Source organism: Balaenoptera physalus (genome assembly GCF_965194825.1).
Source record: "Balaenoptera physalus genome assembly, chromosome: 11".
NCBI lineage: Eukaryota > Metazoa > Chordata > Mammalia > Artiodactyla > Balaenopteridae > Balaenoptera > Balaenoptera physalus.
Genome location: NC_138896.1, coordinates 20,619,757 through 20,645,712, shown reverse-complemented (window position 1 = coordinate 20,645,712; position 25,956 = coordinate 20,619,757). Strand labels below are relative to the sequence as shown.

General features: G+C 37.9%; 1 protein-coding gene across 6 annotated transcripts in view; it reads right to left on the bottom strand.

Annotated features, from left to right (window-relative positions):
* CARMIL1 (capping protein regulator and myosin 1 linker 1) overlaps positions 1-25,956 on the bottom strand; it is a 323,524-nt gene that overhangs the window by 49,354 nt on the left and 248,214 nt on the right. For all 6 annotated transcript variants that reach the window (XM_082413018.1, XM_082413015.1, XM_082413016.1 and 3 more), the window contains 3 exons: positions 18,981-19,156; positions 15,779-15,866; positions 11,780-11,929 (listed from right to left, as the gene is read on the bottom strand). In XM_082413018.1, the coding sequence (XP_082269144.1) occupies positions 11,780-11,929; positions 15,779-15,866; positions 18,981-19,156 (414 nt within the window). The remainder of the gene's footprint in view (positions 1-11,779; positions 11,930-15,778; positions 15,867-18,980; positions 19,157-25,956) is intronic.

Here is a 25,956-nt window from a genome sequence, read left to right as displayed (position 1 = left end):
GCCGCAACAAACATTGGGGTGCACGTGTCTTTTTGAATTATGGTTTTCTCTGGGTATATGCCCTGTAGGGGGATTGCTGGGTCATATGGTAATTCTATTTTTAGTTTCTTAAGAAACCTCCATACTGTTCTCCATACTGGCTGTACCAATTTACATTCCCACCAAAAGTGCAAGAGGGTTCCCTTTTCTCCACACCCTCTCCAGCATTTCTGTTTGTAGATTTTCTGATGATGCCCATTCTAACTGGTGTGAGGTGATACCTCACTGTAGTTTTGATTTGCATTTCTCTAGTAATTAGTGATGATGAGCAGCTTTTCATGTGCTTCTTGGCCATCTGTATGTCTTCTTTGGAGAAATGTCTATTTAGCTCTTCTGCCCATTTCTGGATTGCGTTGTTTCTTTAATATTGAGCTGAATGAGCTGTTTATATATTTTGGAGATTAATCCTTTGTCCATTGATTCGTTTGCAAATATTTTCTCACATTCTGAGGGTTGTCTTTTCGTCTTGTTTATGGTTTCCTTTGCTGTGCAAAAGCTCTGAAGTTTCATTAGGTCCCATTTGTTTATTTTTGTTTTTATCTCCATTACTCTAGGAGGTGGATCAAAAAAGATCTTGCTGTGATTTATGTCACAGAGTGTTCTTCCTATGTTTTCCACTAAGAGTTTTATAGTGTCTGGTCATACATTTAGGTCTCTAATCCATTTTGAGTTTATTTCTGTGTATGGTGTTACGGAGTGTTCTAATTTCATTCTTTTACATGTAGCTGTCCAGTTTTTCCAGAACCACTTATTGAAGAGACTGTCTTCTCTCCATTGTATATCCTTGCCTCCTTTGTCATAGATTAGTTGACCATAGGTGCATGGGTTTATATCTGGGCTTTCTATCTTGTTCCATTGATCTATGTTTCTGTTTTTGTGCCAGTACCATATTGTCTTCAATACTGTAGCTTTGTAGTATAGTCTGAAGTCAGGGAGTCTGATTCCTCCAGCTGTTTTTTTTTCATCAAGACTGCTTTGGCTATTCGGGGTCGTTTGTGTCTCCATACAAATTTTAAGATTTTTTGTTCCAGTTCCGTAAAAAATGCCATTGGTAATTTGATAGGGATTGCATTGAATCTGTAGATTGCTTTGGGTAGTATAGTCATTTTCACAATATTGATTCTTCCAATCCAAGAACATGGTATATCTCTCCATCTGTTAGTATCATCTTTAATTTCTTTCATCAGTGTCTTATATTTTCTGCATACAGGTCTTTTGTCGCCCTAGGTAGGTTTATTCCTAGGTATATTATTCTTTTTGTTGCAATGGTAAATGGGAATGTTTCCTTAATTTCTCTTTCAGATTTTTCATCATTTGTGTATAGGAATGCAAGAGATTTCTGTGCATTCATTTTGTATCCTGCAACTTTACCAAATTCACTGATTAGCTCTAGTAGTTTTCTGGTGGCATCTTTAGGATTCTCCATGTATAGTAGCATGTCATCTGCAAACAGTGACAGTTTTCTTTCTTCTTTTTCCAATTTGTATTCCTTTTATTTCTTTTTCTTCTCTGATTGCCATGGCTAGGACTTCCAAAACTATGTTGAATAATAGTGGTGAGAGTGGACATCCTTGTCTTGTTCCTGATCTTAGAGGAAATGCTTTCAGTTTTTCACCACTGAGAATGATGTTTGCTGTGGGTTTGTCTTATATGGCCTTTATTATGTTGAGGTAGGTTCCCTCATGCCCACTTTCTGAAGAGTTTTTATCATAAATGGGTGTTGAATTTTGTCAAAAGCTTTTTCTGCATCTATTGAGATGATCATATGGTTTTTCTTCTCCAAGTTGTTAATATGGTGAATCACATTGATTGATTTGCATATACTGAAGAATCCTTGCATCCCTGGGATAAATCCCACTTGATCATGGTGTATGATCCTTTTAATGTGTTGCTGGATTCTGTTTGCTAGTATTTTGTGGAGGATTTTTGCATCTATATTCATCAGTGGTATTGGTCTGTAATTTTCTTTTTTTGTAGTGTCTTTGTCTGGTTTTGGTATCAGGGTGATGGTGGCCTCATAGAATGAGTTTGGGAGTGTTCCTTCCCCTGCAATTTTTTGGAAGAGTTTGAGAAGGATGGGTGTTAGCTCTTCTCTAAATGTTTGATAGAATTCACCTGTGAAGCCACCTGGTCCTGGACTTTTGTTTGTTGGCAGATTTTTAATCACAGTTTCAATTTCATTACTTGTGATTGGTCTGTTCATATTATCTATTTCTTCCTGCTTCAGTCTTGGAAGGTTATACCTTTCTAAGAATTTGTCCATTTCTTCCAGGTTGTCCATTTTATTGGCATAGAGCTGCTTGTAGTAGTCTCTTAGGATGCTTTGTATTTCTGTGGTATCTGTTGTAACTCCTCCTTTTTCATTTCTAATTTTATTGATTTCAGTCCTCTCCCTCTTTTTCTTGATGAGTCTGGCTATGGTTTATCAATTTTGTTTATGTTCTCAAAGAACCAGCTTTTAGTTTTATTGATCTTTGCTATTGTTTGTTTCTATTTCAGTTATTTCTGCTCTGATCTTTATGATTTCTTTCCTTCTGCTAACTTTGGGTTTTGTTTGTTCTCCTTTCTCTAGTTCCTTTAGGTGTAAGGTTAGATTGTTTATTTGAAATTTTTCTTGTTTCTTGAGGTAGGCTTGTATAGCTATAAACTTCCCTCTTAGAATTGCTTTTGCCGCATCCCATAAGTTTCGGATCGTTGTGTTTTCATTGTCATTTGTCTCTAGGTATTTTTTGATTTCCTCTTTGATTTCTTCAGTGATCTCTTGGTTATTTAGTAACGTATTGTTTCGCCTCCATGTGCTTGTGTTTTTTACGATTTTTTCCCTGTAATTGATTTCTAATCTCATAGCGTTATAGTCAGAAAAGATGCTTGATATGATTTCAATTTTCTTAAATTTACCGAGGCTTGATTTGTGACCCAAGATGTGATCTATCCTGGAGAATGTTCCGTGCGCACTTAAGAAGAAAGTGTAATCTGCTGTTTTTGGTTGGAATGTCCTATAAATATCAATTAAATCTATCTGGTCTATTGTGTCATTTAAAGATTGTGTTTCCTTATTAATTTTCTGTTTGAATGATCTGTCCATTGGTGTAAGTGAGGTGTTAAAGTCCCCCACTATTATTGTGTTACTGTCGATTTCCTCTTTTAGAGCTGTTAGCAGTTGCCTTATGTATTGAGGTGCTCCTATGTTGGGTGCATATATATTTGTAATTGTTATATCTTCTTCTTGGATTAATCCCTTGATCACTATGTAGTGCCCTTCCTTGTCTCTTGTAACATTCTTTATTTTAAAGTCTATTTTATCTGATATGAGTATTGCTACTCCAGCTTTCTTTTGATGTCCATTTGCATGGAATATCTTTTTCCATCCCCTCACTTTCAGTCTGTATGTGTCCCTAGGTCTGAAGTGGGTCTCTTGTAGACAGCATATATATGGGTCTTGTTTTTGTATCCATTCAGCAAGCCTGTGTCTTTTGGTTGGAGCATTTAATCCATTCACGTTTAAGGTAATTATTGATACGTATGTTCCTATGACCATTTTCTTAATTGTTTTGTGTTTGTTTTTGTAGGTCCTTTTCTTCTCTTGTGTTTCCTAATTAGAGAAGTTCCTTTAGCATTTGTTGTAGAGCTGGTTTGGTGGTGCTGAATTGTCTTAGCTTCGCTTGTCTGTAAAGCTTTTGATTTCTCCATCAAATCTGAATGAGATCCTTTCCGGGTAGTGTAATCTTGGTTGTAGGTTCTTCTTTTCATTACTTTAAGTATATCATGCCACTCCCTTCTGGCTTGTAGAGTTTCTGCTGAGAAATCAGCTGTTAACCTTATGGCAGTTCCCTTGTATGTTATTTGTCATTTTTCCCTGGCTGCTTTCAATAATTTTTCTTTGTCTTTAATGTTTGCCAATTTGATTACTATGTGTCTCAGCGTGTTTCTCCTTGGGTTTACCCTGTATGGGACTCTCTGCGCTTCCTGGACTTGGGTGGCTATTTCCTTTCCCATGTTAGGGAAGTTTTCAACTATAATCTCTTCAAATATTTTCTCGGGTACTTTCTCTCTCTCTTCTCCTTCTGGGACCCCTATAATGAGAATGTTGTTGCGTTTAATGTTGTCCCAGAGGTCTCTTAGGCTGTCTTCATTTCTTTTCATTCTTTTTTCTTTATTCTGTTCTGCAGCAGTGAATTCCACCATTCTGTCTTCCAGGTCACTTATCCGTTCTTCTGCCTCAGTTATTCTGCTATTGATTCCTTCTAGTGTATTTTTCATTTCAATTATTGTATTGTTCATCTCTGTTTGTTTGTTCTTTAATTCTTCTAGGTCTTTGTTAAACATTTCTTGCATCTTCTCGATCTTTGCCTCCATTCTTTTTCCAAGGTCCTGGATCATCTTCACTATCATTATTCTGAATTCTTTTTCTGGAAGGTTGCCTATCTCCCTTCATTTAGTTGTTTTTCTGGTTTTATCTTGTTCCTTCATCTGGTACACAGCCCTCTGCCTTTTCATCTTGTCTTTCTGTGAGTGTGGTTTTTGTTCCACAGGCTGCAGGACTGTAGTTCTTCTTGCTTCTGCTGTCTGCACTCTGGTGGATGAGGCTATCTAAGTGGCTTGTGCAAGTTTACTAATGGGGGGGACTGGTGGTGGGTAGAGCTGGCTGTTGCTCTGGTGGGCAGAGCTCAGTAAAACTTTAATCCACTTGTCTGCTGATGGGTGGGGCTGGGTTCCCTCCCTGTTGGTTGTTTGGCCTCAGGCGACCCAACACTGGAGCCTACCTGGGCTCTTTGGTGGGGCGAATGGTGGACTCTGGGAGGGCTCACGCCAAGGAGTACTTCCCAGAACTTCTGCTGCCAGTGTCCTTGTCCTCACAGTGAGACAAAGCCACCTCCCGCCTCTGCAGGAGACCCTCCAACACTAGCAGGTAGGTCTGGTTCAGCCTCTATGGGGTCACTGCTCCTTCCCCTGGGTCCCAATGCACACACTACTTTGTGTGTGCCCTCCAAGAGTGGAGTCTCTTTTTCCCCCAGTCCTGTCGAAGTCCTGCAATTAAATCCCGCTAGCCTTCAAAGTCTGATTCTCTAGGAATTCCTCCTCCCGTTGCCGGACCCCCAGGTTGGGAAGCCTGACGTGGGGCTCACAACCTTCACTCCAGTGGGTGAACTTCTGTGGTATAAGTGTTCTGCAGTTTGTGAGTCACCCACCCAGCAGTTATGGGATTTGATTTTATTGTGATTGCGCCCCTCCTACCGTCTCACTGTGGCTTCTCCTTTGTCTTTGGATGTGGAGTATCTTTTTTGGTGAGTTCCAGTGTCTTCCTGTTGATGACTGTTCAGCAGTTAGTTGTGATTCCAGTGTTCCTTGTTTTGTTTTTAATGAGTAAATTAGGATAAAAATGGGAAAAGAATGAAGCCAGAATTAAGACTGAATACAACAAACTATACTTCTTTAGGCCTGGAACTGCACCCCCACCCCTATTTTTTTGATGTGGACCATTTTTAAAAGTCTCTGTTGAATTTGTTACAGTATTGCTTCTGTTTTATGTTTTTGGTTTTTTGGCCATGAGGTATATGGGATCTTAGCTCCCCGACCAGGGATCGAACCCACAACTCCTGCATTGGAAGGCGAAGTCCTAACCACTGGACTGCCAAGGAATTCCCAGGCCCAGAACCCTTTTAATAGGTCAAGTGCACATTCAGCTCTGAGACTCTCAACTTACAGTACCAAAGGCAGGCATAAGTCATAGCACAATTCACTGTGTCTGAGACAGAGCAAACTAACGGCTCCAGGTTTCCACTCCTCTTGACAAAGAACTGCAACTTCTTCTGCATAGATTTGCAACAAAGGCATCTGGGGATGAAACTGAACAGTGCCCACAACAGTGGTACAGCCAGTAGAAAGAGCACATATGGTAACAATTTTTATAGGGATATTAAAGCAGCCTTTAATGAAAGTCAATGACATGATGCAAAAGCACAACACAGTAAAAGCAATGCTGTGAGGCCCAAAACAATAGGAAAAAAAGGGGTTGAGTCTGTTTAGCAGAGACTCTCCAGGGCACCATACCCTCTGCTATCCCCGAATCTCTGCTCAAAGGCCTTCTGGACCTTGGTTCTGAAGGAATGAGACCTGGAGTGTGCTTCTGGCACTTCCACAAAGGGCTGTCAAAAAAATTACTAGAAATTTTAAGGAACATACATTTTAGCTGAATTATACAGATGGTATCATAGTTCTGAAATTTAGAATTTGGAAATTAAGGTTTTCATATGTTGCTTTCTAGTGGTTAATAAGTTAAGCCTCCATTTTTCCAGAGTGATATCAATATGAAAATGACAGTACAGAATAAATAAAACTGTAAGAGGAAACAAACAGGACTTGAACGACCTTCTGTGCACAATTAATATCAGTGTGACTAATTTTAAATGAGATATCCACTTAATAGTCTGTGCTTGGCAACACTGTTAATAGATTAGTTCAATTAATAACTGTTGGTATGTGAAAATGAGGTGATTTGTTTAAAAATAAAATATCATTTTGACCAAGACAAATGGATCTTCACTGAATTTTAATCTATGTTAAAAAGCTTAAAAATTATATATGGAAATTTGAGGTTGAATTTGTCAAGGGAAAATAATTGCTATTTGGTCATTGGAGCAAGGATTCACAAGATATATTCTGTAACAATTCAAGCCTTTTAAAATTGTTTTCCTAGGAAAGAGCAGTAAGCAGATGACCTGTTCCTCTGCATGAATACATTTTGATTTAAAACTGGTATGACACTCATTAAAATAATTGAAAGAATTACACACAATTAGTGAGCTAGTTCTGCCTAAGGAGCAGATACTGACTCTTCACCACTTGGCACATTATTTGAAACCCCAAACTTATGCTATTTTTTAAAGGTAGTAGACTATATATAGTGACAAATTAAATATGTAGACATTACCAGTCAGTAGAAGGAGAACTGTATCCTTTAATACCCCAAGGGCCAATGACAAACCAAAGTTGAAAGATATGGTGGGAAATACTGATTTCCTAAGAGCACCTGATTGCAGGAAAAGAACAGATGGTCTACAGACAATAAAGACTCTAAGTGAATACACGTTTCAGCTTGACATACAAGGCATGTAGGTTGAAATGACAAGAAGCACATTGGAAAGCTAATTAATCACTGTCAGCAACAAAATAACACATGGAGAGGCACCGAATGTTCCAGGTAAGCCAAAAGTAGACAGATTCATTTCTAACAATTGGATAACAATTAAGTGGATCAGATCCTTGATGCAGTTGTTTCCAATAATGTTTAAAAACTATGGGCTTACATTAAGGTTAAGTGGCACACATTTTTCACTTGTGTTTCTGTTCACCTATTAATTTAGTATAGACATAGTAAGCAGATATTTTGCATAAAACAATGCAGTCTATTTAAATCTAACTTGGAATTTAATTCTGATTGCAAGAAATGTACCAGATATGAAATCAGTATACAGATTATAGCAGACCGGTTAAACATGCAGTGGTCTACAGACCATTGGGTGCCTGCTTTTGGGTGACCTTAGATCATCTCGGCCAAGTTACTTAATGTTTCCATGCCTCAGTTTCCTCATCTGTTAAATAGAAGGTATTAACAACACCTATCCTTCATAGGTTGTCATGAGAATTAAACTGGTTGCTATTTAATAAAAAGCTTAGACTAGTGCCTAGCATGTCATAGGTGCTATGTAAGTGTTAAATAAATGAATAAGAAGACTTTTCAAGCCATCTGATTCCCAGCCCTGGAGTTAAAGGGTTATCAGAATCTCTGGCCCTACGACAGTGGATACAGGTTGAAAAACCCTGCAGGTTATTCTAACAGTTCTTGTTCTACGCTGCCCTCCTCCCCACCAACTAAACTAAATTACCTCTTAGTTTCTTTCTAGTTAAAAGGAAAAAAAAAAATTACTTGATTGGAGACAGAGTTTTTAAAAATGATTCCCCTTTCTGCCATTTTGTTTAAAGAAATCAGCCTTTTTCTTCAACTTTATGAAATTAAGGTTGATGAGAAGCTCTCAGTCATCCTCCCAGCAGATAACAGGCCCCATCAAATCATTCAATCATCCCTATTTCAGCCCTCAAAGTGCAAGTTTAATAGGTGTTGACTAAGTGAAGAATTTCCTTCTAAGAAATCAATCATTGTTTCCATCTCCACGAAGGCAATCCTTAAGTTCAAACTAATATGTATTTCAACAACTAATCTACGGCTCTGAACCTTCCCTAGTGCTATCATAGCTATCGGTTCTTTAAAGAGACTTAAGCACTGAAATGGAATTGACTTTTGGACCACAGAGAAATGGAGGAAAACATAAAGATATCCAGGAACAGGGGAAAAAGAGATGCCCAGAATCTCCACTAAGTCTGTTAAAGAAAGGTTCAAAAATGGATTTAGTAGATACCATGAACATCACAAATAGAAAATGCCAGGATGTGTTAACAATCTTGAATCTATAAGTAGAAGGTTGGTGATGAGTCAGAGTTACTTTGGAATGTCCTAGGGAAACTATTTCAGGGCTTTGGACTACAAACAAACATTTTAGGGAATAAAGTTATAGCATCTCCCAGAGCAGTCACATTCAAGAGTGCTCTGGCTCCATGTGGCACAATTTCTACCTGCCAGGGATGCATAATTACATGTGGGAAAGGTTGTATGCATGTACTTAAATGCTTCTAGAATTTTCTATGCAACAGTTTATCTTGTGTCCTTACTTCCTGGACCACTTAAGATCTAAACGCTGCCAAAGAATACATATAGGCTCATTTAGAAAATCATCACCAATTAAATGTCTCTCCCTTTGAAATATGTACTTCAAAAAATTTTTTAAATCGCACCACATAAGGATAACAACTTGAAATATGTGGTAAGATGTCAATGAGAAACAAAAATGATTTGCTACATTGATTATGGAAGGTGGCAGTGCAAGTAACTTAAAAAGGCAAATCTAATGCTCTTTCCAATTAGTTGTGAGTTTGTACCACTGGCTTAGGGTAAGAAGTCCAGAGCTTAGAAAGCTGATTTTCTTTCAGAGTGGGACCTTTGCACCTGGGGTAACTGCCCATGTAAATGGGGCTATCTTTGGGTGGCTTAGAATCAATAGTTAGGCTGAGAGTATAGAGGAAATTATTACAGCACAAAATCCACTGACTTGCACTTTCTACACAAAAATGTTCTTTTTCATTAAACTAACATCAAACTTGGCTCTGGTTTTCTGCTACTTAACAATTCATTAGCCTCGTTAAAACAATGATCAAAGACAAAATTTTTAGAACTGAAAAAAATGCTATTTTTAATGGCTTAAAAATTCTGCCCAAGTATTTGTTTTCTTTATAGAGAGCTCTGTTTTGTCTCAACAAGACACTCGACACCAGAGGCCCTGCTTCTGGTCCTAGGATTTAGTAGGTGCTCACGTCAGGAATGGCCCTAACTGCTTGCCTCCCAGCCGTCTGAACCAGAAAAAGACCACCCTTCTAACCTGGGTCATCCTTTGAGTGAAGTTCAGAGAGATCTCCATCTAGTTCTGCCTCTTTCTGTATCATGGCAACAGGACAGTTTTTACAAAATGGAAGCCACACAGTGCTGGATGTGCCTGCAGCATGGTTTGCCCTTTGGTCCTCATAGTGGTCCTGTATCTGCATTTCTTTTTTAAAGTACAAACTTCCAGTTATAATAAGTCCTGGCGATGTAAAGTACAGCACGGTGACTGTAGTTAACAATACTGTACTGCATATTTGAAGTTGCTGAGAGAGTAGAGCATAAAAGTTCTCATCACAGGAAAAAAATCATACCTATGTGTGGTGATTATGTTAATTAAACTTGTTACAATCACTCTGCAATATATACATATATTGAATCATTATGTTGTACACCTAAAACTAATACAATGTTATGTCAATTGTATCTCAATAAAAACTAAATTTTAAAAAAGGGTTCTTTTCCTCTATCCTCACCCCACCCACTTTATTTAAGGAGAACAACTTTTTTTTCTTTCACATAACAAAAGCAAATTAGTCAATCAAACAAAAACAGACCAAGCTTATACGATTTAAAACCATCCTTACATGAGCTAAGCCAATCTTTTTTAACCAACACTCCATCACCCAAAACCACATGACTTATGAACTCAAAAACTCATGTTTCCTATACCCCTTTCCAACTCACACACAACCAGATAATTCTGGCAGAAAACATCATATGTAGAGTTAATTTTAAATTTTTAATTCAAATCTATTTCCTATTACTGCTTTTTTTTTTTTAGGGTTAGCCTAAGAGGTTTCCAGAATAATTAACCTATGATAACTTAGTGTCTATTGCCTCAAAGTGTAAACAAAATTTAAAATATTTATTAAACATACATTTTATAACATACTGGACAAGCAAGTTTTAAAAAACTTGATATTCCCTCTACATAGACCAAATATATTTATAGATTTATACAGTTATATAGTAACAGAAAATTATTTATCTTTAGTTATACTAGAATGTTACTAGTTGAAATATATACTAACATACTAATGTTGAAATCTAAGATATATTTTAGTCTTTCTTTGCTAGTCTCCTTGTATATGATAAGGTTTTATCTGGAGGGCATTTAACTATTTTATTCACAGATTTTAAAAGATGATAGTAATGGTTTATAAATAAGGAACTACTTAAAGCATATTCTCTTCTGGGCTAGAAAAATAGTATCAGTCTCATCAGATCTTTGGTTTTGAAAGTTAAAAACAAGTACCATTTCTTTACAATGGCTGCATTGAAAAATTACTAAAATCAGAAGCTGATATATAACTATTTGGGCACATAAGTAGACCAAACCTAGTCTCACCAGCACCCTCTCAGATTATAAGAAATTACTAAAAATGAATGTTTTAGTAAAACATAAAAATACTAAATACAGAGGATGAAAACATATTTAATAGAGGTATATACAACTATATTAATGGTAAAATGAGAAATAACTATACTAATACCACAAATTTTAGAATAATAAAATAAAAACTGACATCAAATTGTCCCCAGAAAAATGAAGTATCAACAACCTGAATACTCTAGTTTTATGGTCAGATGGATGCACCACGTGGATGTACCATATTCCATCTTCTAAAGCACATCAAGTCAAGTCAATGAAAGAATATGAACTAAACAGGAAATGCAAATCTTAGGGTGTACACCAAAATTGTGTAAAGAAAAAACAGGAAGAAGCAAGAGATTAAAAAAAAAAACCCTATAGGACCAACAAAGAGATAATCACCCTACGTAATTTTTTGGGGAAAAAGTCCTTCCCCACGTTTTTCTGAAGACTTATTTATTTAAAGATATTTTCCTGTCACAAATGACCTTTAAAAGGTAAATAAATAATTTCTCCTAGTTAATTTAGGAATTCCCACCCCCCACTATGGCTTTAGGGACAGATCCAAGTTTTATGTTCACTGCAATTTTCACAATTTTTCGTTTTTTTGGGGGTGAGTGGGGTGGGTGGAGGTACTCGTTAAGAAAAGTTTTACAAAATTACAGATAAAAAGTGAGTTATAGGGCCTTCGTGGGAACCAGAAGGTTAAGTTTATCAGCGTCATTAACAGACTATATTCAGCAACAAGTTTCTGAAAGAACTGTCTCTGCAGGGAAGTTTTGTTTGGTCTGGATTGTAAAGGTGAGTTTTTTTTTAAAAAAACAATAGCAAATCCAGTGAATGGGATAATGCTGTCACCAAAAGATGTGTCTTACCATACAAGTATCCAGATCTTCCAAACGTTCTATCTCTGTGAGCTCCTCCACCATGACGATGGAGCGTTTAACGGGCTTCTCCTCAGGCAGCTCGATCTCCAAGGAATCTTGCTGAGGAAGGGCCTTGCCACGTCTGCTGAAATGGTCGGCCTAGAGAGTCAAAACACATCCAAGGAGAAATGAAAGCCCAGAGGCAAGGGAACAGCAGGTCAGCTGAATTCCAGAAGATACCTTCCACAAGGTGGCGAGTGAAGGATACTGTCTGCACTTGGTTAATGGCGACTCTTAATACATTCACACTGGAGTACGTTACCTCTTTTATCATCTTTCTTTGGAAGGTGGAGTATTTTAAACAAGAAATTACAAAATCTCCTTTTAAACATCTTTTGAGACGTTAGTTGAAAAATAGGTAATTCATAAATCTTTGCCATGTTCGTGTAAATATGCACAAAGTAGGCATGTATTTTTGTTTTCCAAAAGATGCATTATGAACATTTTCAGGAAGTTGATGTCATTTTTTTCAGCTTTCAGTCTTCAATACAATCACCTAAATGTCCATCGACAGATGAACGGATACAGAAGATGTGGCACATATATACAATGGAATATTACTCAGCCATAAAAAGGAACGAAATTGAGTTATTTGTAGTGAGGTGGATGGACCTAGAGTCTGTCATACAGAGTGAAGTAAGTCAGAAAGAGAAAAACAAATACCGCATGCTAACACATATATATGGAATCTAAAAAAAAAAAAAGAAATGGTACTGATGAACCTAGTTGCAGGGCAGGAATAAAGATGTAGACATAGGGAATAGATCTGAGGACACGGTGGGGAAGTTGGGATGAAGTGAGAGAGTGGCATGGACATATATACACTACCAAATGTAAAATAGATAGCTGGTGGAAGCAGCCGCATAGCACAGGGAGATCAGCTCGGTGCTTTGTGACCACCTAGAGGGGTGGGATAGGAGGGAGGGAGGGAGGCTCAAGAGGGAGGAGATATGGGGACATGTGTAAGCATATGGCTGATTCTCTTTGGTGTACAACAGAAACTAACACAGTACTGTGAAGCAATTATACTCCAATAAAGATCTATTAAAAAAGAAAAAAAAAAAACACTAGGAAGGAAAGAAGTCAAAGGGGAAGGATAGATTGAAGTCGCTGGATTAGACCCACAACCATAGCAACTCAGGGCTGGTCTGGATGCTGATTCCAACATTTTAACTGTAAGAAGACATCTCTGAGTCAATTGCGGAAATCTGAATAGAAAGTGGATTCTCACTGGTAATAAGGAATCTTTGTTGATTTTGTTAGGTGTGACTGTTTCGGCAATCATGTAAAAATCATGCTGCCAGTTAGAGACGCCTTCTGAAGTATTTACAGCAAAATGGCATGGTATACAAGAGATGCTTTAAAATAGGCCAGAAAAAATTGTGTGTGTGTGTGTGTGTGTGTGTGTGGTGTGAGAGAGAGAAGGGGGGGGGGGAGAGAGAGAGGTAGAAAAAGCAAAGAAAGATCAGCAAAATATTGGGATAATTGTTAAAACTGAATAGCGGGCAAAGGAGGGCTCATTGTCATACTTTCTCTGTTCTTGTCTGTGTTTGAAATTTTCAACAATAAAAATGTTTTCTCCCCCTTGGGGAAAAAAAAAGTAAGTGAAGCATGATGTCATTGCCACCAACATTACTGGTGGAAATATAAGGGAAATTTAAACCAGAAAAATAACTGACACAGGGTAAATGAGGAGACCACTTAGTACAAAAGAAAATAAGTATTCTTTTTTGTTAATTTTATTTCGTATTTCCTCTGAAAGAATTTCTTTCTATATCTAGTGCTCAAAAGTATCTAACGAGGGGAAATAAAATGATTCCAACCTTCATTATTTTTAAAGGACTGAAAGGAAAGAAATTGCTAATAAAAATTTTAATTATTGCTAGTTTTCATTGTTTTCATGTAATAATTATTATATTTTACATAACTTATTAATTACCAGTGTTGTACTTTAGATAAACCTAAAAAAAGTAAATGGTAAGAGATGAAATAAACTCGGCTGAAATTAATAAGCTCTAGTGCTGAGCTGATTCATCACCAGGAACTTTGAAACGTTGAGAACCAGTTGACAATTCTATGGAACCTTCGGGAATATTTCTAAACTTAAGTCGGAGAAAATATTAATGCTACTGGAATGTCTTTGAAAGCAGTATTTCACTTTGAAGGTACAATTTCTTTCACACAGCAGTTAAGCTCTCAACTTACAATCCAAATCAGCAGTAAGAAATTCAAAACGAAAGTGCATTCACACAATTCTTTTTCGATTGTAAAAAGAAAATGTCAGTACTTAGAGTTACCATATTCTTCAAAGAAGGACAAATGCAAAACACGTGAAAATATTCAAAGTGTCAGTGTAGTTCTCACATGCAGCCATATTGATACAACATCTAGTATTTGTGTCATCAAGTAGGCATCTTGAGACAGTCCCTGGAGCTGTAGGTTATCAATAAACTTTCTATAAAGGATGCTTTATTGATTTTGTTTTTGCTTTTTTTAAAAAAAAGTTTGAATTGTGATCTCTTGACAAGGTTGTAGCTCTTTATTGTGCAACGAACTGCAAACCAGTGCTTCTTAAAATCTCTGTGGTGAGGAACCAGTTTTTTGTATTTCCAATTTGCCACAAACCAGTATATTGATAAAATACAATACAAATTTAAAAAAAAATTTAAATAACATGTGTTTGGACATTATTGCCATGTCAAATTGCTCTAGAAGTCTCTCCACGCTTCCTCTTAGTTTCTGAACTTGCCTTGTCATGGACAAGTGGGCCAGCTCCAGTCCATAGGCAATACTGGGAGTAGCTAGAGACGTCCAGCTTATCTTTTAGATTTAGAGAAGAGTCAGATATTTTTCTCAAATGAATTTTTCAAAATACTCATTTTGTCTGCCTCGCAGAAGAAGCTGTTGCTGCTCCTATGACTTTGGTGTTCTCTACCGTCACCCAACAACTCAATGCCATTAAACTGTAGGGTATCTACAGCCTACATAGTTAACCTGCAGTTCTTCTCTGGAGAAAACACTGTCATAACTTGTTTGGGAGATTTCTACTGCATCATATCACAAATGTTTTCGAGACACAAGATATAGCCACTTATAAAACCTTCATCTGCACCTCAGAGGACCTCGTGAAGTTTCTGATATATTTTTCATATGCACTGATATTGGAAATATTTCTACCTAGTTTCTATTTTGATGTAGAAGCAGTCTCTAGATGAAGAAAATTTTAGTTTTTCACCTTGGTGATATCCAAAAGGCCTGGTTAGACACTCGGCAGCTATCAATTGCTGGAATATGTCCATTTTACTCTTGCACTCTCTTTGGACTCCAAACATTTCATTTCCGTCATGTTTTTAAGAATACTCTGTTATCAGATAATCATATCAGAGAACAACAAAACGAGCACAGATACATTAAATACAGGTGAGCCTTGGACTACATGGGTTTGAGCTGTGCAGGCCCACTTACACGAGAATTTTTTTTAGTAGTAAATACTACAGTACTACACGATCCGGGTTGGCTGAATCCTCGGATGTGGAGAGCCAACTATAAGTTATATGTGGATTTTCAACTGCAAGGAGGGTCCTGCTCCAAGCCCCCGGTGTTGTTCAAGGGTCAACTATAATCTAAAAAAAAATTCTCAATTTTAGACCTTAGTCCCAACATCATCTCCTATCAAAATTTTTGACCTGTATGCATTATAAATGAACAACAATTCTGAATACCGTCGCTTCTGCTTTGCCCTGCCATTCTCTCTGGAGAAATTCTAACATGCTCTAGAACAGCTGGAAGCAATGAAGAAGGAGGAGGAAAACTAGGATTTTAACCCATAAAGCTGCAAAGGAATAAAATGTAGAAAAGCAACCACATCCCCACGCCGGAGGCTGCCCTGCATTACCGCAGACCAAACCAGGGGTTAGGATAAGGGTTCAAGATGTCCACAGCACTTACCAGTTTGTGATGGCAGTGTGAAAGTGCATCCAGAATTTCATCCACGATTCGGTCAGATAGGAAGGAGGCCACGGTCAACTTCACTTCACTGTGTGAAAATCAAAAGCACAGAGTGGCATTTTAATTTGTGCAAGAGGGAAAAAAAATCACCCACCCTTGATACTATGTTGATAAGGTCAACTGTGATTTAGTTTCTGTCTTTGAAAATGGCATATAAGAATGTGCAAACAGGGCTAAGGATTTCCAAAAATAAGCCTTAAACACTGCCATAAACACACAGGTAATAGACTTTCTTCACCAATTCCAACCTGCCTCTGCAATTTCAAAACTCAAGATTTAGCGGTAGAAATGAAAAACATCTGGATAAAGACAAACTTAATGGGAACCGTATGTACCATGTGGGAGGAACAATTCATCCATTGACATAAATGAAAACAAACTTGGGCTGGAGTAAATTAAGAAAATCTAGTCTGGTTGTGACGTCTTGGTTATTTCTTTCATATGCATATCCACCGCCTTTTACAAAACTTTTTACCAGTCAAATGGTACCATATTGAACTGCTTCTGCTTTGACTTGCCATCAAGTCAAATTCACTGTTCTCTTGCCTTTTATGAACAGAAGTTATCAAAATGTTTAGTTTTAGTGCCTCTTACCTAACCTTACAAAGATGCCCAGACAACAAGAAGTAGCTTGTAGTTTTTACTAATAAATGACTCAGCCACTAAGGTTTCCATCAGACGGCTGGTATTTTAGTTAGCATTTTAGCTATTTGGCATTCCCAAGAATTCAACTTCCATGTGTGTCTTCAGTCTAAATAACCCTACCTAAATGCACACATGCACAAATGTGCATAAATGCACAATACATTGAAAGGTAAATGTGCTGGAGAGATAACATACCCACGTTCCAACATCGTCACATAATTTCAGCCTACTTCTGAAGTCAATAATTTAAAAAATTTTCAAGCAGGGAAAGAAGTTATCAAAATAAGATTATTTATTCCTAAAACTAAAGTTGAAAGTATATTTGTGTAATAGGGAAAAATCTTTCTAACTGAAAGGCAATAATTTGCATTGCAATGTTTCTGCTCAGAAGATTTCTGATGGCAGTGCAGAGGGGAAGCACCAACTCTTTGATGACTACACTAAAAATTTTCCTGGGCTACATAAAAAGGAATGTTTCTTTAATTCCTGTCTCTGAAACAAGGTGTCACTAGCTACTTGGTTTATCTAATACTATATTATTCCCCAGAGGTGTCCACTGATAAGATTCACCTGGGTTGCTTATGAAAAATACAGATAACTAGGTCCCACCCCAAACATCCAGAGAGGCCTGGGAATCTAATGTTAACAAGTACTTCCCCTGATGCTTTCAGACATGTTTGGAAATTTTGCTTCCTTCTAAGACTACAGTCAGTAGTTTGTTTCTCTTCCCCACCCCGCCCCCCTCTGAGGTCGGAAGGGAAAGTTTATTGCAAGTTATAACATCAAAAAAAGGTTCTTAAAAAGAAAACAATAGATACATGTATATGTATAACTGAATCATTTTGCTGTGCACCTGAAACTAACATAACATTGTTAATCAACTATGCTCCAATATAAAATAAAATTTTTTTAAAAAAGCAATTATTTCTTAATGTTTCAGGACCATTCTATCATTTTGCTACTGGACACTCTACTTCCTTCCTGATTGAACTTCCAGTTTGCAAAACTTTTAAAGGAAAAGATTCAATTTAGCTTGCATGTGCCTATTTTCATTCTATCAGTGCTCAGTATAATGCATTATAAGAAGCCAAGTAAGGAGTTAGTGGACATATAACTGATTTATTTAAGTGAGGAGTTTTATACTGCTACTCAACTTTTAGAATTTGCCCATTTTCAAGGGAAATGAGCATATTTGACAGAATCTGGTACTCCAGGAAAGGCAGAATATGATCTACTGGTTGTTCAATCCACTATTATGAAAAATGGTGGTCAATACATTTTTTTTCTCCTTAATACTTAAGGGGCTTCAATAGAAATTCTGAAACTACAGGTTACAGAAATATGTAAGCATACCTGGGCTAGCGTTCATAAAATCACAATCTGTGGGGTCCTAAAAACCTCCTGAAAGTCTTTTCTTAATTTCTCAAATCCTTCCAGTTGCCTTGCAATTCAGTTGAATAGGCATTAGGATCTTTGTTTAAAAGACAGACACACACACACACACACACACACGCACACACTACAGCTGTATCTTAGACATGAAACTGTCTAGTTACTACAGAATTCCTAAACCCTCAAAGTTCTATAGTCTAGCTTTAAGGTTATCAGCCTTTGATATCTACATTGTGATGATATAATTTTTTTGGCATATTTTGTTTTTAACTCTTGTTTTTCTTGCAGGCTGTCATCAAGCTACATCATGATGTGTCAGTACCTCTCTCAACTCTCCAGATAGGAGCTGTTATTTTTGCTACTCCTAATTATTCTTATCAAGATTTGGACATGGTTAAAATGGGAAATTTTAAACGCTTCTGAATTTGGTTTTTAGTCACCTGACTCTCCAACTAGAAAACATAATGAGAATTAGCTGAGCTATAATGTAATACTGGTGATCATCCCAGAGTTTCTACGTAAAAATCCAGGAAAGTTTGTTGGTGACCACACCTTCTAAATATTTATACCTAGGCATAATTTTCAAACTTTATCAAGCAGAAATCTATGTAAACACTCCAGAGCACCATTAGCGCATACAGAGTCTCACAGACCCATCAAAGAACCCAAAGGAAAATATGGTGAAGTCCTAGTGGGCCTCTTTGACTATTTATAGGCTGTGCATTGGCTCCGAATAGTCTGGCGGTAGAAAGCGAACTGACCTCACTCTTCAAAAGTTAGTGATTTATAAAGGTGAAAGATAAGCTTCAGAAGCAGAGAAAAAGAGGGGGTTACAAACATGTACCCCCCTCTTAAAAAAAAGAAAACTCTTAAAAAGAGCAGGTAACTGTTCCTCAGTAATGCAGGCATATCTGGGGTCATCTGATTTTGGAAATGTATTAAACCTATGCATTTATGTACAACTATATCTGTATATAGTCGCTGCCTCTTAGACATGTCTAAACACATTCTGTACAAATAAAGCCAACGATAACGCTCTTCACAGCTGCCTCAACTGCATTCACAGACACTGCAGCGCCTCGGTTTATTAACATTATAAACCTACCTAATTTTGTTAAGGATATCAATTCCAGACTGCTCCAACAGGACATTTTTAACAAAGGTACGTGGGATGGAGATCTTTTCAGTGCTGGCATGAATCAAGTCCTGCCGAATGTGGGCTTTTTTCATCACATTGGGACAAAGATTCTCGGCAGCATCAACCATGGACTCAAGCAACGCCTGCAATGCAGCACAAGTGGAGAGACAGAGATGATGACACAGCCCCGGCGGCGCCCGCCATAAAACTGAAACGTGGTTATATATGACGCCAAGCTCTCGGAGAACAGGGACACGACAGAGTCCCAGGTGCGACTAGGGATTCGGAGCTGCCCTGGGATGACTTGTGACTGCTGGGTGATCACTGATCTCAGGTGATCACTTTAAATCAGACACCTGGCAGATCCACGCAGGCTTCACCCTGGCATCTGAAGCATGATGGTGTGCCAGCTGTACTTAACACAGAGGCATTCATGATAAGATTTAGAAAGACACATATACACCAATTTACCACACCAGACTGTTCTCCTGGGTAATAGCAAATAAAGTTACAGATGTCCCTAGTACATACATCAAGTTAGAACTCTTGTGCAATTTCACAAATCACAGAAACCTCAAATCAGGGTGAAGCGTTCAATAGCTCCATCAAAAGAGCAGTCACAGCAAACCACTATCTAACAACTGCTAGTTTTCCCCTTTTAAAAGAAAAGCTTTAGTGTTAAGTAAAATTATAATTGTTATCAGAACAATAAAAAACATGAATAACAGACAAAAATATTAGCAGAGCACTTTATAAACAACATTAATAATAACAGTCAAAACCTTATATATAGCACTTCAGAATTTTAAAAATGTTTCGTCCATTTTATCCTTCCAACATCTGTGAAGATGGGTACAGAAGCTATTCGTGTGATCACCATTTTATAGTTGAAGAATGTGAGCTAAGGGAAGTTAAACGATTTGCCTGAGACGGATGGCACGGCTGGCAAGAGTGGAAAGGGCACCCAAGTTAGCATCAGACCTAAATATGAATCCCAGCTGAGTGACACTGGGCTAAGTTACTGGTCTTTCAGTTTTACTTTCCTCATCTATAAAATGGCAAATAAAAAAGTTCTTGTCTCGTAGGATTACTGAAGATTAAATGATATTACATGTGCAAAGTGTTCAGTATCGTGTCTAGCATACAATAAAAGTTCAGTATATCACAGATAATGTTATTAATTTGTTTTCAAAGATGCTAATCTTCATGATAAGATCCCAGCATATACCCTGAGAAAACCATAATTCGAAAAGAGTCATGTACCAAAGTGTTCACTGCAGCTCTATTTACAATAGGCAGGACATGGAAGCAACCTAAGTGTCCATCAACAGATGAATGGATAAAGAAGATGTGGCACATATATACAGTGGAATATTACTCAGCCATAAAAAGAAATGAAATTGAGTTATCTGTAGTGAGGTGGATGGACCTAGAGTCTGTCATACAGAGTGAAGTAAGTCAGAAAGAGAAAAACAAATACCGTATGCTAACACATACATATGGAATCTAAGAAGAAAAAAAAAAGTCATGAAGAACCTAGGGGCAAGACGGGAATAAAGACATAGACCTACTAGAGAATGGACTTGAGGATGTGGGGAGGGGGAAGGGTAAGCTGTGACAAACTGAGAGAGTGGCACGGACATATATACACTACCAAACAAAAAATAGATAGCTAGTGGGAAGCAGCCACATAGCACAGGGAGATCAGTTCGGTGATTTGTGACCACCTAGAGGGGTGGGATAGGGAGAGTGGGAGGGAGGGAGACGCAAGAGGGAAGAGATATGGGAACATATGTATATGTATAACTGATTCACTTTGTTATAAAACAGAAACTAACACACCATTGTAAAGCAATTATACTCCAATAAGGATGTTAAAAAAAAAAAAAAAAGCCAAGCTTGATCCCATTACTATTGCAGTATGAAGGGGACTAGTGGAGCATTATTATGGAAAGACTAGTCTCCCTGCTCATATATTCACATGCAAAGCACGATGCCAACAGTACAATCTCTCGTCACGCTGTAGGATGAGCAGCAGGGCGGCAGGATGTTTATAAAGATCTTGTGAAAAGCAGGAGAGGAGTGGCGGAGGCAGCCACTTGAGAAGTTTCCAAAAGCCACTCGTATTCTGACAGGGCTCTGTCCCTGGGAGAACTCTGACGAATCACTCATTTAGTACATTACTCCAAGAGAGCTACAAGCAATGCCAAATGAGGCAGTTTAAGACAAATCATTGTCCTCTTCGGCAATAAAATAAACACATTCTGTTCCCGATGGAGTAGCAGGGTCCAGCACTCCTGATAAGAACGACCTCAGGTATCAATACGCTGTTTGAATTCTGTCATGTTCATCAATATAGCGTGACTTTCTGAAAGGTCCCCTGCATGACAGTGCTAATTCAGTTGGAATGAACTCCAGACCTAAGGAGGGAAGCCTGGCTTCCGATGTAGACCCCGACGTGAAATTTCTGTGGAATGTTAAGTGCGCAGCGTTAAGTGAAGAACCTTTGCAGATCTCTGCTTTCTGACCTATAAAATTATTTCTAAGGTCTCTTTCTGCTCTACAAATCGACTACTGCATGATTTTTGACCCTATAAAAAGGAATTTCATCCTGCCCTGGGCATCCAATTCGACAGATATTTTGCAGTTAGTCCCCTACCACCACCTCTAGCCCGACACTTTATACTCTACAAAGTGATTTCATCCATGATTTCCTTTGATCCACATGACAACCCTGTGAGTAGAGGTAGATTTTAGCAAACCCATTTTATAGATGAGAAAATGGAGACTCGGAGGAGATAAGTGACTTCCTCAAGGTCACTTAGCTGGTTACTGGAATAAGTGAGAAGGGGACTCAGGTGTTTCGTCTTCTACTCTTGTTTCGTACTCCAGCCGCCCTTTTCCAATGCTCTGCACATTGCCCAAAGGTGTGTCCCTTTCGGCTCTCTTCATTACCTACAATTTTCATCCCCTAATGCTGGTACCTAATGCCACCATGGTGGATTTTCTGGTGACAGGGCTGGTAAAAAGGGGAGAAAGGATCACAGGATAAATTTGTAATGCAGCCCCTGACCACTTCTTTGTGTCTAGCCCCCAGCTCAGGTCATTAAACAGCATCTCCTTCCAAGTCCCATGGCCCTCTGCACACCAAACCATATTCTTCAACATCCATCCTTCCCATGGCTTCAAGTTACTACCTATATTCCAATGGTTCTCAACTAAATGTTTACCTATAGCCACCTACCCAAAACATCCAATGCATATATAATACAGCCTATTAGGAATTTCCACCTGGATATTCTACCATGGCAACGTCAACTACAACATGTTTGGCCTCCCGTTAACCCCACCTGAACAGTAACTGCAACAGCAGAATCAACCATTCTTGCAAAGTTTTTATTGTGAGGTATGGTGCCAAACTAGGGCAGAAATATGCAACTCTCCTTACACTCCACCTACCTCAACTCCTTCTACCACAACTATCTCTAAAACATGTTAAATTTACTCCTAGACATTTTCTCAAAAGTGGAAATATGCCAAAAATATTACTCATTAGCACAGAATAGAAATCCCTGAAATATCTGGTAAATGCTCCATTTTCTAGCCTCATTTTCTGTCATATCTCTATATTCCCCTTCTAACTATTCATATCCAGTTATAGGGCAGTTCCCCACATGATCCAGGCCCTGTCTCCACGCTTTCTACAACTGTTCTCTTAGCCTAGAATCCTGTTCCCCTCTGCAGCCAGAATAAATCATCTGTACTCCTCCCTACTCAGCTCAGCTCAAGCACCACCTCCTGGAGGAGATGTTCTTACTCTTGTTCCTTCCGCGCCCTTCACACTCCAAACTGCGTTTGATGATCTCATAGCATCCAGTGGGGACCTCAGTAATCAAATGTGTTAGAAAACGGCCAAGAATGCAGTAATCTGGGGATCCAAGGACGCCTTTGAGAATCGATGCACACTCATCCAGAAAAATTGGTATGAGATTTTACACATAGCTTTGGAAGTTCATGGAGAGCTAGAGGCACCAGACTCCAGATACACAACTTGTACCTGAGAGCAACGGTGAAGCCCTACCCTCTCTCCCCAGGGCCTAGCACACTTCTTGGAACAATCTCTAAGAAACCTATAAAAAGTATTATAAGCCCAGGAACTTACTGAATGTGGGTTCTGAATAGTCCATCATTTTTCTATTGATCAATGGTAACTCACTGAAGGTAGCATTATGAAAATTTGCATAGATGTATGGGTCCATTTCTGGGATCTCTCTGTCGCATTGGTCTGTCTACCTCTGCATACTGTCCTAATTATGATAAGTCCTAATATGTGGTAGGGCAAGACTGCCAACCTTCTTGTTCTTCCTCATAAGTGTCTGGGCTTATGAAGCCATATACTTCACTCTAAGTACTGGTTTAGCAGCATCTCACAGGTTCTGATTACTAACTACTTTATTGTTTAATTATAAATATCCTCTCATTCAAATTATGCCCTCCCCTTTGACCCTTGGGTTACAAGTAATTTTTAAATGTATAAACATGTGAGGTTTTTCCCTTTTTAAAATTGTTATTAATTTCTAATTTATTTTAAATGAAACCAGAGAATACCGCCTTTGAAAATTGTTGAGATGTTCTTATAGACCTCATGTCAAATATTTCACGTATCCTTGCAAAGAACTGATAGTCTCCTATTATTGGTGCACTGATCACATAGGTCCACTAGGTCATAATTGAGAATTCTATTGTTCAAATATTCTTTATCATGATAAAGAATTTTTTCAAATATTCTTTATCATTACTTTATTTACTTGATCTATCAGTTACTAGCAGTCATTTTGAAAGATCTCTACCATAATAGTAAATGTTATCAATTTTTCTTTGTAATTTTGTGCACTTACTCATATTTATAAAGCCATACAATTAAATACATACACAGTTGAAATTATCTCTGGCAAATTGGATCATTTGTCATTATTCACTGATCTATTTTATCTCTAGTAATGCCTCTTTTTTTTTGGCCACGCTGTGCAGCATGCGGGACCTTAGTTCCCTGACCAGGGATCGAACCCATGCCGCCTGCAGTGGAAGCGTGGAGTCTTAACCACTGGACCGCCAGGGAAGTCCTAGTGATGCCTCTTCTACTGCATCACTAGATTTTGAGTGAGAGCTTTCCTTCTGGTGTGGAACTGAACCTTGTATTACAGGATGTTTAGGATCATTATCAACTGCCCATGCCAACCCAAAATAATCCCAAACATTTCCTAATGCTCCTCTTGGTATGCAGTATGATCCCTGGTATACTGCCTCTGTTTTGGTGGTTACACTAGAAATTTTAACCTGCATACTTTACTTCATGTCTAAAGCAGCACTGTCCAGTAGAACTTTCTGAGATGATGGGAATACGTGTGCTGTGCAATATGGGAGCCACTAGCCACAGGTGGCTATTGAGCCCTTTAAATGTGGCTAGTGCAACTGAGAAACTGAATTTTAAATTTCATTGAATTTTAATTAATTTACATTTAAATGACCATATGTGGCTAATGGACAAGACAATGGACAACCCAGATCTAATGTTGATCCTTTCAATCTTTTCCAGAATAAAACTAGGATGTTAGACTTCTTTTACTCACTCCTAACTGACTTAGATGCTCACTTCTAGTATTTTACTTGCATTTATTCTTAATTTGACAGCAAAAATTAGACATCAATGTTGTTGTCTCATACAGTTGATGTTTCACATTTGGCATTTTCCCTGCTCACTATTCTTTCCTGCAGCTCAGACCCTCTTTCTTTGATAATGTTTCCTTTGTCCTAAAGCATATCCTTTAGATGTTTATTTAGTGTGGTCTACTGGCAGTAAACTATCTTGGATTTTGTTTGGATGAAATGTTTTCATTTCATTCTCATTCTTAATAGTAGGTTTATTGAGTATATAATTCTTGATTTGTTCTCTCAGAAGCATGAAGATATTATTTGTCTTTTTAGCTTCCTGTCGAGAAATGAGCTGTCCTGTCAGTCTTAATTTTGATCTTTTTAAAGTAATATGGCTTTTCCTTCCCTCTGGCTCCTTTTAAGATCTTCTCTTTGTCTTCAGTGTTTTCCACTTTTCATTACGATGATTCGAGACATGGATTTGCTTCTATCTTTCCTGCCTGGGTTTCGCTGGACTTCCTGAATCTGAAGATTCTAGCCTTTCATCAAATCCCTGAAATTCTCAGCCACCATCCCCTCAATTGTTACCTTCTCCTATTTATCTTCTCTTTCTTTCTGGAAATCTAATTTGGCTTATGTTAAATTTTCTCACTCTATCCATGTTTCTTAACTTTTCTTACATATTCTCCATTTTGTGAGTCTATGTGTCCTACCTTGAGACAACTTGAATGACCAGGCCCTGTATTTGAAATGTGATAATCAGATTTCATTTTGCATGTATCTTCCAAATGATAGTTAGGAGAATCTATATTTCTTAACTGTAAAAATAACTAATGGTACTTAAGAAACCCTGTACAATATTTGTAAAATAAATTGAGTTAATATCCTTAACATGGCAGCTATGCTCACATATTCTTGCAGTGAGCAAATGACTAGCTGTAATTCATTACAAGCAAATACAACTTCCACACTGAATTGCTCTGAAATTTCTCTTTCTTTTGTTTTGGAAAATATTATATAAAATGTAGGAAAATAAGAAAACTCAGAGCTCTCCCAGCAAACTGAGTTAGTACTTGCCAAAATGCCACCTACACCCCTCAGGCCTCATTTCCTTGGTAAACCTGATATTTACCAGTGAAGTATTTCACAGTTGAAGCCCTGAGGGAAATGAAGCATTTTCAAGGCCAAAACAAGCATTCTAAAATTTAAGTCCAGAAGGGGAAAATGAAAGTTCCCTTATGTTAAAGCATTCAAATCCCACTTAATCATCTACGATTACCCCAGGAGTAAA